Below are 15,557 nucleotides of genomic sequence, written 5' to 3'. Positions count from 1 at the left end.
TTAAATTGTCACTTGGCTGCTGGCTAGTTGGAACCTTGACAACTAATCAGGCCTCGGTGCAGCTTCCATTTATTTTTCGTGAGTTGTATTGCCTGGGCTACAACGGAGCACCTCACTCGTACCAACTGCCCCTTGCTAGGGAGTGATGTGTGCTGATACAGTTAAAATTGTATTGTAGTACTTGCAGTTTAAAAATAGCCGATGGTGTTGTCTGCCGGAGTAAATCCCATGTCTGGCTTTATAATTTGAGGTGGGAATTGGGGGAGTTGACTGCAGAGTTGATAAATAGAGTGGGTGGGGTTTCCTTTTTTATATCTCTGCATTACCACTGCATTCAAAAATAAATGTCTAAGTGGGCTTTGTACATGCTTCCGCATGCGGTGGCTGCAAGCTGTGGCCAGTCAAAACATAACCACTTTCCTGGGTTTGGCTTTATTCACAAAAGGCATGTAGACAGACAGACCTCCTTCCCTCCCTCCCCAATTGGGGTTCATCTCCAAGAATGCTCATCCCCCACCCAAGATCCTCCCTTTCCAGAGAGCCATTTCCACCTTGTGTCCAGGTGCAGGTACCCATTGTCTCAAAGAGTCAGCCAGTGAGTTAAAAGGAGGTTTGGCACCTTGATGTGTCTCTCCGACCTGTAATACTTGTCAAATCCCTTCTGAGCTCCCCCATTTAGTATATAATTGACATTCTCGGTATTGGCACCAACTACTGATGCTGCACTGTGTGACCTATGGAACTTTAAGGATAGCAAGGAGGAGAATAGGGCACTGAAGTAAGTGTGTGTGAGAGAGCAAGGGCTATCACACAGGACTGTGAACTTCAGATACAGCTATAGGCTGCTGCTTTCCCAGCATATAGAGCTGGGTTTTGTTAAGAAGTTAACACACTTGGTCTTTAACTGGAAATGAGTCTTTATGGAGACTTAGGGGGTACACGCCCGACTGTTGACTCCTCTGGCAGTCACTGAAGTGCTCATTGACACCACACAGCGTAAGCGTTCCCAGCCTAGCATTATTTGTCTCTCCGAGTGGGGCTTCTCTTTGTGGTAGCTGAGAGAGCCATTGAAAAATGAGCATTCAACTAAAACATCCCTTCTTTCTGTTTCATGTTGTTTCCCTGACTGTATGCATAACATTTCATGGTATTAAAGCTGTTTGTGTAATTTGACTGTAACTGTGTCTGAGCTGAGTGGTTAAATGGTGCCTAACTGGGTCTAGATTATTAACAGTGTGTGTGGCATGTTCATGTTCTCCAACTGTCCCTAATGGCTCTCCGGTTCTCGTTTGTTGTAGAGTAAAGAAGTCGGATTGCAGCTCCAGGAAGACTTGATGAAGGTCCTGAATGAGCTATACACGGTAAATCAGACTTCCTTCATGAGTTCTTTTCATGCATAAGGAAAGAAGTGTTTGGCTTCTGCCTGCCTGCCTTCCTGCTGTTAAAGCTGTTGTAAAGGAGACTAACCCCTAGGGCTGACGCATGTTTACGATCTAAGTGATTTGAAGCCTCGTGTGTTCACCAGTCTATACTGTAACATTAATTTTATTTTCATTCCATCTTTATCCTCAGGCTGTATCTCTGTCTGATCTGTTGTTGCCAAAGAATGTTGCACAGGAATTATGGAAAGTGTCATGTTTTGAGATACATTTTTGGTTGTGCACATGTTTCAGTACTGTGGTTGCACGCTTTTAATTTCTACAGCAAACCCAACACAACTGGCCCCATTCTCTCCAAACTGGGATGTAGTGCCTAATGTGACAGATCAGACTTCACCGTGCAACTCTACCTTTCCCCCTACTTGAGGATTTATTGTAGATTTTCATATTTGGTTTGTTTTCTGGATCCTGATTTCAGCAAGGTTGGTCAGCCGTGGGTTGGGGTGGAAGGGGATTTGAATTCCTGAATATGCCTAATATTACTATTAGACTCAGCATTTGGTTTCAGACAAAGCTCTGTACAGGACCCCCTCTCCAGGGATGAAACTCTGAGACAGCTGAGTTGTAGCCTTTTTTCCTGAGGACGAAACAGTCCGTTGTAAATATGTTTTGCTTCTGTTTGAGTACCTGGAATGAGGTGTCTCCATGCACAAGATTTTTATGCACTTACTTTTAACAAAACCTCCCCCACAAATTTTTCTCCTATATTTTTATAGTATCGTAAAAAAGTATCAAAAATATGCAGGTAATCTCTAAATGCAACTGTAGGTTATCTGACTTCTCTAGTACAAAGCATAGTAACCTTGACAGTAAGCGAAGTCTGACTTCCTTCGTCCCAGAAAACTAGATAATTCTCAGTACCCTAAGATGTTTTACCCTATTAATTTTAAAGAACACATATTTTGTGTGCTACAATTAGCTAGCCCAGGAGAATAGGGATCCTAATTTTGGGTGTACCATATATTTATATAGCACTCATCCTATTCTCTGGCTGCTGCATAAAAAATTAAAAGCAGGATAACTCATAATTCAAAAGGCCATAAACAGGCATCCCCTTCCTCACCATAGCATTGTCTCACAGCTGCTTAACATACTTTCCTTCTGTAATTATTTATTATAAAATATGCTTCTCATCCCAGTATACTCCAGTGATGTCCCCAAATCTGCACTTTGGTGGATAAAGGCTGGAGGAGAAGCTTTGCGATGACGTGGACACTGTACCACTAACCCATTCCTCTTGACGAGGAAATAGTTGTCCACTTCACAACATGCAGCCTTTGGGATGTTTCTCAGCATCCGTTTAGGCGAGGACTATGACTGGCGCAGCAGGGAGGCTGAGGTTTTCAAATGAGATGTTTTGGCAGAGCCATGTGGGTAAGCTGCTTCTGTTGCCAACCAACACCATATTCAACTTTCAGGAAGTGTTGCCTGTATTTTTTTTAGCATTCATGATGATGTGGAACCAGTCTGCAAAATCTGGTTCTGTGTCCACCTCCGTTCCCTTTCTCCACCTCCAACACACAGACTTCTGCCAACCTATAGTGCTGTAAATTAGGGCAGCCCTTTCCTTAGCCTTGGGATAACAATTGAGCCCTGCCAAAAGGTTGTGGTAGATCAGTTAGGGTACATATACAGTAGAACCTCAGAGTTGCGACCTGATGGGTCAGCCACACACCTCATTTGGAACCGTAAGTATGCAATCAGGCAGGAGCAGAGACAAGAAGCGGGCGGGGGGAAGCAAATAAATACAGTGCTGTACTGTTAAATGTAAACTACTAAAACAATAATGGAGGAAAGTTTTTGAAAAAAAGATTTGACAAGGTAAGGCAACTGTTTCTGTGCTTGTTTCATTGAAATTAGGATGGTTAAAACCAGCATTTTTCTTCCGCATAGTAAAGTTTCAAAGCTGTATTAAGTCAATGTTCAGTCGTGAACTTCTCAAAGAACAACCATAACGTTTTGTTCAGAGTTTCGAGCAACTTCAATTCCCGAGGTGTTCGTAACTCTGAGGTTCTTCTGTACGCTTTGGGGGGGAAGCCACAGCAGTGACTCTCAGAGCTCAGGGCTATGGACTCAGGCTTGTGCTACGGTGCTAAGAATAGCAATGCAGACATTCCCACTCAGGCTGGAGTTTGGATCTGAAAGCCGGGTGGGGGTGGGTTTCAGAGCACCAGCCCGAGTGGAAACACCCACACTGCACTATTTAGCACTGTAGCACGAGCCCTCGTCTGACCGGGCCTCTGAGACTCACTGCTGTGGCTCTTTTTTGAACGTACGTTACCACAGAAGGTCAAGTGTACTGCTCATCTTGTCCTAGAAGTAGAAATCGGAGTGTTTCTTGTTGTCACAGGATCCAAGTATTGAATTCTTTTTTCAAGTAAAGAGCAGTTGAGGAGAAAACTGTAGGGTTGGGGATGGTTTAAAAATACTGGATAAAAGTAGTACTGGTAGAACACCCAGCAATGCAGGTCAGGTGGTGGCTGATGGGTAACTGCTGCTCTGGCCAAGTATTTCAGTGCTGACCGTGATCTTGCCATTAAAAGCTGACCATGGGTATTGCTCCCTCCTTGGTAGCTATAGTTGTTTGTAATTGGGATTTGGTGTGATTCAATGCAAAAAGTCAGGGCAAGGAGATAAGATTTGTGGATTTAAACACAGAAATGTCCTTTGAGCGAAGCAGTTAAATAATTTGTTCTGGGACGTGAAACTCAGATGACTCAATTTGTTGGAATCCAAAACTGGATAGTGGTCAAAGTTGATAATACTGTGCAATGTCTGCTCACAGCCAGACTCCTCCAAGAGTCCAGGGGAAAACCGAAGCAATCCTAAGAAGTGGAGCATTTTCAGAAACTCCAAATGTGTCTTCCTTTTTTATGAATACTAACTTTGAAATTGGAATGCCCTTGGGAGAATCCATTTAAAGTTCGCATGGGACGGCTCTTCTCTTAGGCCTTGCTTGGTTGGAGGCATCCCAGTACAGTCAAGTACTGGCTGCTATTAGGCAGGGGTGGTGTCACACAGTTCACAACTCAAAGCTGTGGCCAACCTGGGGATTAGCTCCCAACCAATCTGACGCCCCCTCCTTGGGTTTCTTGGCCCAGGGTCTCGTACTGTAGCTCTCTGGAGTCAGGTTACTCCCTCTTCATCACTCGGGGTGTTCCATCCGGCCAAGTCACTGGAGTCCTCCCCTTCTGGGGGAATCAAAGTCCCACTGGACACTCCAGCAGTCTTCTGATCCACTACCCAGTTTGTGCCACTTGCCCAACTGCTAGTAGGGGAACCTGGTCCTTCCATTACTCAGCCCAGGGATCCTATGCCCAGCAACCATCATCTGCTCAAGCTCCAGTCTTATTGCTGTTTCCCCGGGTTCTTTCCTGCCTCTCTTCCTTACCTTCAGGCCCTCCTCTGTTTTACTCTTGGAGCTTCCTGTGCTCCTTGTAGCTGTTGCATCCCCTGTCGCGTTCTTGCCAGAGTCTGCATTCCAAGGCAGGATCTCAGGGCTTACTCCTGCCCTGAACTCCTCCTAACCTATTACCAACTCCCCTCCTCTCTAGGGAGTGACAGTAGAGTTCTTCCCTTCAGCCTTCTCTTACCACCAACTTTCTTCCTTCATGCCGAGCCCAGCTCCTCCCGAAGCTGGGCTTCATCGGGTGTTGGGCCGTATAAGCCCTGACTCTCCCACGTGCAGCCTGACACAGGGGTAATTATCCCTTTTTACCTCTGCAGGCTTTGTATGGGATAGACACCCCATCACAGGGGGGTAAGTATTAAATGAGGCTCCCTGGCAACTTCGGAAAGTCTTATCACAGATTTTCATCCCAATACCAGAATCTTCGCTTTTCTCTCACAGTGTAGACGCTTTCTTCCTAACACCTTGACATTTCCCATCGAGAGCCCCGTTCTGCCTCGATAGTTTCCCATTTTTCATTTTGTTGTTTTAAACTCTCTTTATTTAGGAAGTTATAACAGGTTTACAAATCCTAGCCATGTAAATATCAGAGACAATACAATTATCACAACAGTGAGCTTTTCTTTAAAGAAACATTGTACAGCAATGACAGGTTTCAGTGTAGCAGCCATGTTCGTCTGTATCCGCAAAAAGAAAAGGAGGACTTGTGGCACCTTAGAGACTAACCAATTTATTAGAGCATAAGCTTTCATGAGCTGCAGCTCACTTCATCGGATGCATTCCTTGATTATACCGCAATGTAATTACTGGATCTCTCTAACAGGGTATTACCATGTTACAGAGTAGCATCTTCACACTACCCAGGCCGTGTCATTTCTAGTGGTTTTATTAAAATTCGTGAATTCTCTGATTACACATTTAACAGATCAGCCGTGTCTGTCAAATGTTGATAGTCCAGAAAAAGAATGGACGGGTGTTCTGGGTTTTTGCCGGTAAAGGTAAGTGAAGTATTAAATAAAGGATAACCGACTATATAAGTACCTATTTGTCCTTCGTCTCGTTCGCTGGGTATGTAAGTGGTGAATCACTTTTTCCATAACAACCACCTCACGTGTTTTAACCATTTATCTGGGGTTAAACAGAGGTTATCAGTATCAGAGCAGCTACTAGCAGATGAGATTAACCATTTTTTCCCCTCATCTGACCATTTCCTCTCGGAAGCCCTAGGAGGTTTTACCTAAGGATCATTTGGTAACAAATATCCAATAATGTGTGATATTCGGTTAAAATTACATCCCAGTACTCTTCAATGACTGGACTTCTCCACCCCATATACATAAAATCTTCTCATTAACCACAATTTCTCCAGCATTTCTCCCCCATTCTATCTTTATATAATTTTCACCCTGATGGGTTTGAGGTACAATTGAAACAGTATCTTAAAGAAAATTGTTTTCATTGTGCTACAGACTGAGGTTTGCTGGTCCTCTTTCTCTCCTCTCCATCATTCTCCCCCCCCCCCCCCCCAATCAAACTCCATTTGTTAACTTGTCCATCCAGGTCCTTTTTCCAGCAGTTTTGCCATTTCTCGATGATTCAGTGCTGCATTGAGGTCATTCTGATTGCTGGTCCCAGTTCCCAAAGTTCCTGCCTTAATTTGTGCCTGCTACCATGTGCAGAGGCATTTCAAAAGGAGGGAAAATGAGGGATAACACAACATTTAAAAGTACCCAAAATACCCTCTTAAATACTTCAGGGCATCTTGTGCGTGTGTCAGACAGGCACAGTGATTGTATGTGGCTGACTTGAAGACAAATAACCTTGGTGTAGAAAAAAGCCATGCAATTTCAGTGGAACGGGCCACCAGGTACATGTGGTCCTCCTGTGTTCCAGAAAAATAAGTGACACCAGGAAGACAGCCACCATCTGTCCTTTCCGTTCTGCAGTGTATCCAGCACAAACTCAAAGGAAGAGGCATTGCCTGGGGAAGGAGGAGAAATATGTTCATAAAGCTCACATGCTGTTCTGGGGCTTTCCTTCTCGTGCAGCTGAATGAAATACGTTGGCTGTTGATTAAATCTGTCCTTTCATCATCTGTTGGTGAATTGCTTCTATTTTAGAAACATGCCTTGCAAACATTTTTTCTGAGGGGTTGTTGCATGGAACAGCTTGGTTTTTTGCCTAATGATCTGGGTTACTGATAACGTTGTGGTGTAAATTCTTTCCCTTACCCCTCTTCTCCTGAAAAGACCCTTCAGGAATGTGTTTGAAAGTCAGAACACGTTGACCCTCGGGTGGAGCTTGGGTATTAACAGCTAACATTACAGTAGGGAGGGGTGTTTCTCTGAAATTACATATACCAGCAAAACCCCAAAGGAGGGAGTTCAGCATTGGAGTGTTAAAGCCAAATATTTGGGCTAATCTTTGAGAAAGCAGTAGAATTAAGGAAGGGAAGAAAAAAGAGAATTCAGCACATGCCAGAGCTCTTGATGCTGGAACAGTTAGAATGGCATTTTTAGTACTGTGCCACAGACACACAGCTGCTGATGCATGGCAATTTTGATATTATACTGGCCTGATAACTTAGTGGTTTCGCTCTGCGTTGCCATGCAGTAGAGTGAGTGGTGTTTTTGGTTTATCTCACCCCTGCTCTTGGTTGGGAGCAGTTACTATCACTGAATCAGCAAGTTTAACCCTGGGGAAGACAATTTATATTGCTTAAGGGCAACTCCAAGCCATGATGGTTGAGTAGCAGTGTGGTAGAATTCGTAGCCATTCCATGCAGATTTTTCTAACAGTGGTTGCGTGACACAGTCTTAAATGGTGTTAGATGTCCAGCATTGCTTTGTGCAGCAGGGATATTTGCAGGCTTTTCTTGTTGATGGCAGCGGAGTTATGCTAAGAATAAACGTGGCTCTATAAATTATGAAATCAGGTCACGTCGTCTGGTTTGCCTGCCATAGGAATCGTCTCTCATTTGCTGGCTCAATCTAGGCTTCATTTGTTCTCCTATATTATGTATGGGTAAAGGCTCCTACAGCAGAAGAGGTACCTGTCTCCAGACGCTTGTCTCCAAGTATTTTGATTAACTTAAATTGCACTAAGTGTACACATCACTTCAGATGATAAGATGATGACCCAGAGAAACTTACGTTCCAGTATATGCATTTTCATGACGCCAGTTTCTCACAAGTCCATTGAGCCAGGTATTGAAGGAAGTTATCTTAAAGCACTCACCATTAGAAAAATCCTTTGTCAGTTTTCCCTAAGCACCCCAATGATAAACATTTTATTAGCGCATGAATAACCTTTGCAGCCCTAGCAGAGACTGGAAATTCATTCATTCTTTTTAAAATTTCAGATCATCTCTTTGCTGAAGCTTCTTTTCAAATTACAAAGAGCAATCCCCACCCCAACCATATTATAAAGTAGCTCTCTTTCTAAGTGGATCAAACTTAATTACCAGCCATTCAAGTTTCTTGTTGTTTCTGCCACAAAATAACATGCCGCTAGCAAAATGAGTGAACGAGAAGGTTAACTTCTTAGCTCCAGATGCACATCTGATACTGCTCTATTGATTCAAGCGAGGTTGTGTCCATTTGTACTAGGGCTGAATCTGGTTTAGGATGTTGACTGATGGGGCAAGAGAGAGCAGTTGTAGTTTGGACTTCCAGAAATGCCTTTGCATATGAACTACTCTTGATACTGTCTGCCTACCGGACAGCAATCACTGCCAATTTCAATAAATCAGAACAAACTCACTGCCCCGTTTCCTTTAGGTTCCATCTATTCATGGAAATTAGAGATGGCAAATACTTGGGGGGGGGGGGGGAGTGAGAGAGAGAGAACAGGATTCTATAAATCATTCATTCAAAATGGTGTATTATTCAGTTCTATTGCAATTGCCTTTTCTCTAGTGTAACTGCCCTTATTAAGTAACTTTTATGAGAATCAGTGGACTAACCTTGAAAAAACAGCTTGTCTAAACTGGCTGTAAGGAAGTTTCTGATCAACTGCCCAGTTTGCAGAAGTGATGAGCAACAGTCTCGAAACTAAATGAATCATTCATTGGGATTCACAGATTTCATGCAACCTTGTGCAAATGAATTCTTTGAGTCCATTGACATAAGCAGCACTTGTCGGTGCTAAATTAATCAGGCCTGAAATGTTTTTTATAAACTTAAAACATCTAATGAGACCAGTTGATTCTCTCTGAGCAAATGAGGAGAGTTTTATGTTCAGTCTAGTTTTAAGTTCAGCCATATCACTGTTTATCCCATTAATTTTGTGGCTAAATGTCACAGTTCAGGTGCAGCACTGACAAATATGGGGCTTAAGTTACTATATGAAACCAGTGCCTCACCTGAATATTTGTGTGTGTAGTTTATGGTTGTATCCTGTGAGATTAGTGGTCTTGCCTATTACAGATGAAATATTAAGTAACTTCAGGGTTAGCAGATTGTCACCAGCAATATTGTGCTCAGAGATCCTGCTGATCTGCAGCAATCAGAGCTCTGAAAATTCACATTCTTTCAGTCTGCCTGATACATGCCATCCTGGTCTGGTTACCTGCAGATTAGCAGCAATACGAGTTGGGAAAGTGGATGATGTAGCAATTGCGTCCTCAGTCTAAGATCTTGTACATCAGCCTTAGGAATTTACTATCCGAGACAATTGATCCCCATTTACTTGATTCTGCTTTTTAATTTCCCGGTGCAGATTTTGCTAAACTAAATATTTTACCAGTCTTTTGACTTCCCACTTAAAAGTTTCTGAATCTTTCACACGTTTTGTAAATATATTGTTACCTTTAAGACTAGTCAGTCAGACGACTGATGCTTAATTTAAAAATTCTTCATGTTCAATACCATGAAGCAAATTCACAATGCAAACATGAAGTGGAAAAAACCCCTGTGAATCTCTGGCATATGCTTTCGGGAATCTATTTCATTTAAATTTGTTCCCTAGATTTTTGTGTCCTGGTCCTGCTGTAATATTAATCTGTTCTTCGGCTGTGGTGTTGACCCTCGCTGGCTACAGTGAGTCAGCACTGACCCCATTGCCAAACATGGCGCGGGCACTGAGGCATTGCCAGCAGGATTTCATTAAAATTGGGGGTTTTTATTAATTTTTCTTGCTCCCTGCCAGCTCCCTTTCCAGTGATAGAGGAAAATAGACTTCTGTGCAGTTTACAGCTGCTAATAAATACCTGCTTTCTAGTCTAGGCATATGTTGTAGTTGAAAGTCTGTCTGTAAATTATTCAGAAGGTCTTCCTTAATACGGACACTGTTCACATGCTCTTTCATGTTTAATTTTAACTTCTCTCGGTAACTGAGAACCTTCACTGATCTTTGAGTGAGGATAGAGCCCACATCTCATTTAAAGTGAAATTGTTAAAGTTCAGGCTAAGGTGAAATGGGCATAATGGTTTGCATCTTAAAACCAAATGGCTTCCAAAGGGAATTGGGCTGAAGTCAGGACTGCAATATTGGGCCCTGTACTCGGATAACCTTTACTGGCCACTTATCAGCCTATTGCTATCAGTACCTATTTTCACCCTAATTGAGGATGGATAAATCCGTTCAGATGTCATGTCCTTTTTCTTCTCTTCTCCTGGTTTACACAAAACTAGATCTCGGTGTTCTCTGAAACTAAAATATGTTGTGGTCTCCTCCCCATCTTCTTAGTTTCCATATTCATTGTGCACTTCTAGGTTCCAACTCTCTCAAAAGACACTCTCCTTAGGAGACTTGCAAAAGCTAAGGTTGTGGATCTAAGAGGTTTCAGATATGTATCTGAACTGACTGAGGTTTGCCCATCAGGACTTCACGTGCACAGACCTTGTATCTCACTTGGAAACCTTTTGAGGGATGAAGGTCCCATTGATGCATAATCCTAATTTTAACTACAAGAGGACCACAAAGACTAAGGTGCTCTAAAAGCCTGTAGCACCATGTTCTTCCTTTTTGTCATTGCTAAAGAACATCAGTACAAATTATTTTCCAAGACTAGAAGCCTCCAGGCCAATTGAGCTTCTGTATGAAATATGAATAAAGGCGCCTCTAATTACATTACAAAGATGCCTATTCATATCCCACTATCCAAATGATAACATGCCAGTGTGGCACTGGCAAAGCATCAAATCAGAGGCTTGTGTGTCTCTCCTCTGCATCTTCAGATGTACTTGGAATAATGTATAAAACCTGGAATTTGAGTTTGAGTAGCTAGAGTTTAGAATGACCTTTTTATCAGTAATATTTTATACAAATGTTTCTCTTTACACTACTCTCCTTAAAATGCAGCTGTTCACTTAAAGCACTTTCCCCTCTGAACCTGACAGTGCATCTCTCCCTAGAGCCCATTGCGTTCTCGCACCATCCTTTCCTACTGGATCCCTCAAAAAGGACCTCAGCAAGCAGTGTTGTGCTGTTTGTCACTCAGCAGAGAGTACAAAGGTACTGATTGTGGGCCTCAAACACTATGGGAGTGAACACTTCAAGGAAAATACATGTATATGATGATTATCCAATGTGGTACAGCCCTCCTCAGTTATGTTAAGGGAATCAGCTGGTCCTAATTAGTTTTTTGGTATTTAAAAAAAAAACAAAACCCTCAAGTTGTGATTAAATATGGATCTCCAGCTGATCCAGAGAAGTGACAGGCAACGGCCAGTGGGAGCAAGCCACTGATTTACACAGGGCTGCATGAGATTTGTGAATCCCCAGTGACCGATTTCATTTAGTTTTGAGGCTATAGCTCAAAACTTTTGAGAACCAAGCAGATGACCAGAACTTATTGTGCAACTAATTTAGGGAAATAGGTTGTGTGGTCGTCCCACCCCAGGTTAGTCCATTGGCTTCCACTAAAAGGATCTTAGTGAGACATTATGGAAAAAGCAATCCAAATCAGAGCTGAATAATAACCCAGTTTGACTGCAGAAATACTCTTGAGAACCCCAGTTTCATACATACACATACTTTGTCCCTGTTCTGTGGTAGGATGTTTTTGTCATTACAACTTGCCCAGTTTGCGTTTTCTTTCTGCCAGAAACTATTACCCATCAACTGCTCACTGACAAAATACCCTTTCTGAGATATAATGTGGTGGCTTGCATGAAATAAAATATTGTGATCTATAGAGCCATGATTGTCGGACAATGAAGCGTATTTCTTTTAGCGATAATGGGTAGCTGTTTTGAAACCAGTTTCAGTAAGGAACTTTTACCTTCTACTTTTTGCCTTTTATTTTGAAGGGTACTTTGGCCATCTTGAAGTAATGTTTGTGATCTGTAGGATGACATCCATTTGTTTTAAAGATAAAAGCACTGTTTGATTTCCCCACCCACCCCCAGTGAATAAACTCTCTAAGCACCTAGGGCCTAGTCTATACTGGGGATTTGTCCCAGTTTCAGCAGTCAGTGGCCAGCCACTGGTGTGCAGAAACCTGGTGTAGATAGCTATAGGCAAAGGTTTGCACTGGTGCAGCTCTTTTTCCAGTTTCATTAGTGCAGGTATATTGGAGGCTGAAACGGAGGTAAAATTCCATGTTGAGAAGGCGTATGTAAAATCTGTGAGCATCTAGTGTGTTAGTCTTTTTGGGCACAAGCAGCTCATCCTTCTCCGAGCATACAAAGCCATGCTGCTATGTGACTGCTCAATGATGTCTCTTGCAGGTGATGAAGACTTACCACATGTACAATGCTGACAGCATCAGCGCTCAGAGCAAGCTGAAAGAGGCAGAAAAACAGGAAGAGAAACAGATTGGGAAGTCGGTGAAGCAAGAGGACAAACAGACTCCACGCTCCCCTGACTCAACTTCCAATGTTAGGTTTGAAGAGAAACATGTCCGACGGAGCTCAGTCAAGAAAATTGAGAAAATGAAGGAGAAGGTAAATGAGCAGTGGCACTGAGGAAATAAATGGTGTCAGGAGGAGAGCTTTGTAGTTATTGACCAGAGTGACTGCTGAGAAGTTTCCTGTTAGTGATACTTAAATTCAAAACACTACGTTACAATGCAGGGTTAAGGATGCAGTGTTAGGAAATGCAAAGGTTAGCATTGTCATTAACTTGGCTGGATAGCACAGCAGCCATATTTTGTAATTATCTTCATTATGCATAGATGCTGCAGAGCCCAAGCCTCTTCACTTGGAGAGAGGTGAGGCTAGAAGGTAAGGAATATCTTCCTTAAAATTGCTATTGGGCAGATTATTGCTTTCTCTTCAATGTCAATGGGGTAGTAAGATGTGGGGCCAGATCATTAGCCGCGGATGTTGCAGCAGCTGAGGGTCTGGCCCATGGTATCTGGAGGCACACAAGCAAACGCGGGTGATGTTAATCCTTCGCTCTTTCCTTAAGCAGATCCACATACACTAGCAATCAAATTAAGTAGCCCAGAGGACTTGCAGGTCTGGAGGTGGACTGAAATGACATCTTGTTTTTTACGTCACCTTACAACCTTGTAAAACCATCTAAGACTTCACCCCCTCCACTCCCTCTTCGTTTGTGGGTTGTTTGCAGGTAAAGCCCTAAATTCAGGGTTGTCTGATTAACACTCTGTGTTGATCTAAATTAAGCCTTGGAATCTTGTTAGATGAAATTAGTTCCCAAACAAAGAGAAGTGAGCATTGAGATGAGAGGTGTAATTGTTCTGAGGGCACAGTTTGTTCTGCCACCAAGAACGTTTTTCTTACCTTTTCTTTTTTTAAATCAACTCTTCCATTTCTTTTCAGCGTCAAGCAAAATATACTGAAAATAAACTGAAGGCCATTAAGGCGAGAAATGAGTATCTGCTGGCTCTGGAAGCCACCAATGCGTCTGTGTTCAAGTATTACATCCATGACCTGTCCGATCTCATTGATGTAAGTGTGCTGCGACTTGGGTGCCTATATTGAATGTCGTTCTCATTAACCCCACTGTATGCATCTCCTTCTTTAACCCCTTTTGTGCTAGCATCCTTTGTAGCCCCTCTGCAATGATGGCCTGCAATGTTGTCTGCCTGAAGTGCAGAGCAGGCTCTGATCGCTGTACGCTGGGGAAATGTACCAGGTACAATAGTCAGTAGTGAAGCGGTTAGGGAGGCTTTTCTTCAACAGTTGCTTGTCAAAGGGAGTGTTAAAAAGAAGGGAAGTTTGTACAGTAGACACAGAGTATAGGAATCTTTATAAAGAGAGGGAATGCTTCATCTGTTTCAGATTTTATACATACTGTTTTAAGCAAATCCCCAAGATTATAATTGAAAGAGACAGGTTTTTCTAAAAAAGGAAAATGTGTTTGTAAAACCATAAAACAATTGGCAGAAGGACTCAAAGGCAGACGTAGCTCCCAAAACTGCTTTTAACTCATTTTTTTGAAATTGTCTAACTTTCAAATTTATGGTGTCGCTTTATAGAACGTTCACTGAGATATGTAGAGAGCCATTCTCCTGTATCCAGGACCTCCCGCTGATTCAAATCCACCCAGGTCTACAGATTTGTGTTAGACCAGTTCCCAGTGGCAAGGTGTATATATCACCAATAGTCCTGCTAATTCCCACCCCTAGCTCAATGGTAGTCTCAGCAAAGGGGTGAAGAATGAAATTGTCTATGGAAAGAGAACTCTCCTGTTCCCTAGAAGAGTCCTGTCAAGCTTAGGGTTGGGGCAGATGATCGTAAAGCAGCATGTATGGGTAGATACCCTGCAACTGCCTATGCGGTACACGTTCTGCCGCTCAATAGGAGACCTCAGTCTCCAGGAGTGGCAATTTAGCGTGTTTCTCTTAGCGCTAAATTAGTTTTATTAAAGGTATAAACTGAATAAATAACAGCTACTTTTATCATCTCTACCTTAACATTCACGCTTGCTGGAAACTCACAAAAGCCACTTTGGGAGTCTGAGATGATCCAGGGCTTGTCTTCCCGTATGGTACAACAGTGGTGCAGCTGCAGCAAAGATGCTCTTACACCAACGGGAGAGCTGCTCCCGTCGGTGTAATTAATCTTCCTTGTGGTGAGGCGGTAGCTGTCAGTGCTGTCTATACGGGGGAAGGTTAGGTTGATCTAACTACTTTGCTCAGGGGTGTGGATTTTTCACACTCCTGAGTGATGTAGTTATGTAGTGTAGACCTGGTCCCAATCTTTCAGAGCTTGTGTTGAGTGACGTTTTCCTCTAGCATGTGAGTGCTCCCCCCACCCCCACCCCCAGGCATGAACTGCATTGAATTAGTTCTGCTCATCAAGTCATTGATTGCTGTTGGATCCCACTTGGTTCCATTTCTCGATGGCAACCATAATATTTCCCTGTAATTGAGGTTAAAATCATCTGTGCTGAGCCCTGGGGGAAGTTGTTCAGAGGAAGCTAAGTGAGTGGGTGCAGGGGATGAGGTGGGGGTTTAAACAAGAGAATTAATTTCTCATCTCTGATCACTCTCCACTGGTCATTATTCAGCCAGTTGTAAAGTCAGATGAGCCATGCTCACTGTTGCAAGGTTCAAGTATTTGAGATTCTTACTGCTCTTTCCTCTGCAGATCAAGACTCTCTATACAAAGACCTTTTAAAATGCTTTATTTGGAGGTGCAACTGTAACTATTAAAAGGAGGGCTGTCCTGCTGTGTGATGCATCGTGGCAATGCTGTTGTATCTGTGGGACATCCAGCATTTCCGCTATAACCCGTCTTTTTAGAGGATTGTACCTGACACATTAAAAAAAAAAAAAAAAAAGACTTGGATTTTTA

General features: G+C 42.8%; 1 protein-coding gene across 10 annotated transcripts in view; it reads left to right on the top strand.

Moving 5' to 3' along the window:
• Positions 1–15,557, top strand: part of SRGAP2 (SLIT-ROBO Rho GTPase activating protein 2) — a 210,502-nt gene that overhangs the window by 132,230 nt on the left and 62,715 nt on the right. For 9 of the 10 annotated variants that reach the window (XM_073319744.2, XM_073319742.2, XM_073319745.2 and 6 more), the window contains 3 exons: positions 1,299–1,361; positions 12,522–12,737; positions 13,578–13,706. In XM_073319744.2, coding sequence (XP_073175845.1) covers positions 1,299–1,361; positions 12,522–12,737; positions 13,578–13,706 — 408 coding nt within the window. The remainder of the gene's footprint in view (positions 1–1,298; positions 1,362–12,521; positions 12,738–13,577; positions 13,707–15,557) is intronic. The other variant, XM_073319746.2, reaches the window with a different exon arrangement.

This window comes from Lepidochelys kempii, chromosome 21 (assembly GCF_965140285.1).
Source record: "Lepidochelys kempii isolate rLepKem1 chromosome 21, rLepKem1.hap1, whole genome shotgun sequence".
Lineage (NCBI taxonomy): Eukaryota > Metazoa > Chordata > Testudines > Cheloniidae > Lepidochelys > Lepidochelys kempii.
Note: the sequence above shows the minus strand (reverse complement) of the source record. Positions and strands in the feature narration are given on the sequence as shown.